General features: G+C 74.7%; 1 protein-coding gene across 3 annotated transcripts in view; it reads left to right on the plus strand.

Annotated features, from left to right (window-relative positions):
* The first annotated feature begins 926 nt into the window (after positions 1-926).
* The window catches only part of MED12 (mediator complex subunit 12), a 37,353-nt gene continuing 37,136 nt past the window's right edge, over positions 927-1,143 (plus strand). For all 3 annotated transcript variants that reach the window (XM_010565293.1, XM_010565292.1, XM_010565294.1), the window contains exon 1: positions 927-1,072. In XM_010565293.1, coding sequence (XP_010563595.1) covers positions 974-1,072 — 99 coding nt within the window. In that variant the 5' untranslated portion in view covers positions 927-973. The remainder of the gene's footprint in view (positions 1,073-1,143) is intronic.

The following is a 1,143-nucleotide window of genomic DNA, read 5'->3' on the forward strand; positions in this document are numbered from 1 at the left end:
GGCTTCCGCACCCACGCTGCTTCCTGCCCCACAGCACCGCCTGCCACCAAGGGGCCCACCCTGCACGGCGCCCCATGAGTAACTCCAACGGGGACCGTGGCTCACTCCAATGGGGTCCCGCGGCTCACCCCAGCAGGGCCCCACAGCTCATCCCACTGGGGCCCTGCCACCCTTCCTGCCCAGGCCCTACGGCTCACCCCTCGGGGCCCCACTGCCTGCCCCAGTGGGACCCCCCAGCTCATCCTGCGGTGGTCCCACGGCTCACCCCACCATGCCACAGGGCTCACCCCCCACAGGGCTGCCCCCCAGGAGCAGGGCCGGTGTGGGCTTCCCGACCCACAGCCCAATCACGGGTGTCCTGGGCTGGGTCCCTGAGAACTGGGCAGAACTGGGAGGCACTGGGGCAGTCCCGGGGGGCAGCTGCAGGGAGACGTCACAAAGGGGCTCGTGGGGGCAGTTACAGGAGGTGGTCGTGAGGGCTAGTGGTGGTGCCAGTGATGGGGGCAGCGACGGGGGGACGGCCGTGGGCGCAGCGATAGGGGTGTGGTCGGGGGACGGTGGCCGTGAGGCCAACGGCGCCGGTGTCCCGGGCAGCGGGGGCAGCCGGAGGCGGTGAGCTGCGGGGCGGTCCTGGGGGTGATGACGAACGTAACCGCGGTGGGCGACACGTGACCTCAGCCCGGCCTCCGCTAGGGGGCGCCGCGCGCCCCTCGGGCCGCCCCGTCCATCTTCGACAGTTTCCGCCTCCGCTCGGCTCAGGCTCGGGCCTTCCCCGCCGGCGCTCGGGACTCTTCGTCCTTCCTCGGCCCCGCTTCGGGACGCTCCGGCTCCCCTCGGCGGCGCCCGTGACAGCGACGCTCGGGCCTCTCCGGCGGCGCTCGGGCGGCCCCGTCCAGGGCGCAGGGCGCAGGCGCGGTCGGCCCCGCGGGTGCTTGTTGTGGCCCGGCCGCCTCTAGCCGCCGGCCGGCCTGGGATGGCGGCCTTCGGCGTCCTCAGCTACGAGCACCGCCCGCTCAAGCGCCCGCGCCTCGGCCCGCCTGACGTCTACCCGCAGGACCCCAAGCAAAAGGAGGTGCGGGGGCCGGGCGTGCGGGGGGACCCGGGGTGCGGGGCTGCCCTGCCGGGGCTGGCCGTGAGGAGGCC

The sequence above is a fragment of the Haliaeetus leucocephalus genome, unplaced genomic scaffold (assembly GCF_000737465.1).
Source record: "Haliaeetus leucocephalus isolate CR32 unplaced genomic scaffold, Haliaeetus_leucocephalus-4.0 Scaffold189, whole genome shotgun sequence".
In the NCBI taxonomy this organism is placed as follows: domain Eukaryota; kingdom Metazoa; phylum Chordata; class Aves; order Accipitriformes; family Accipitridae; genus Haliaeetus; species Haliaeetus leucocephalus.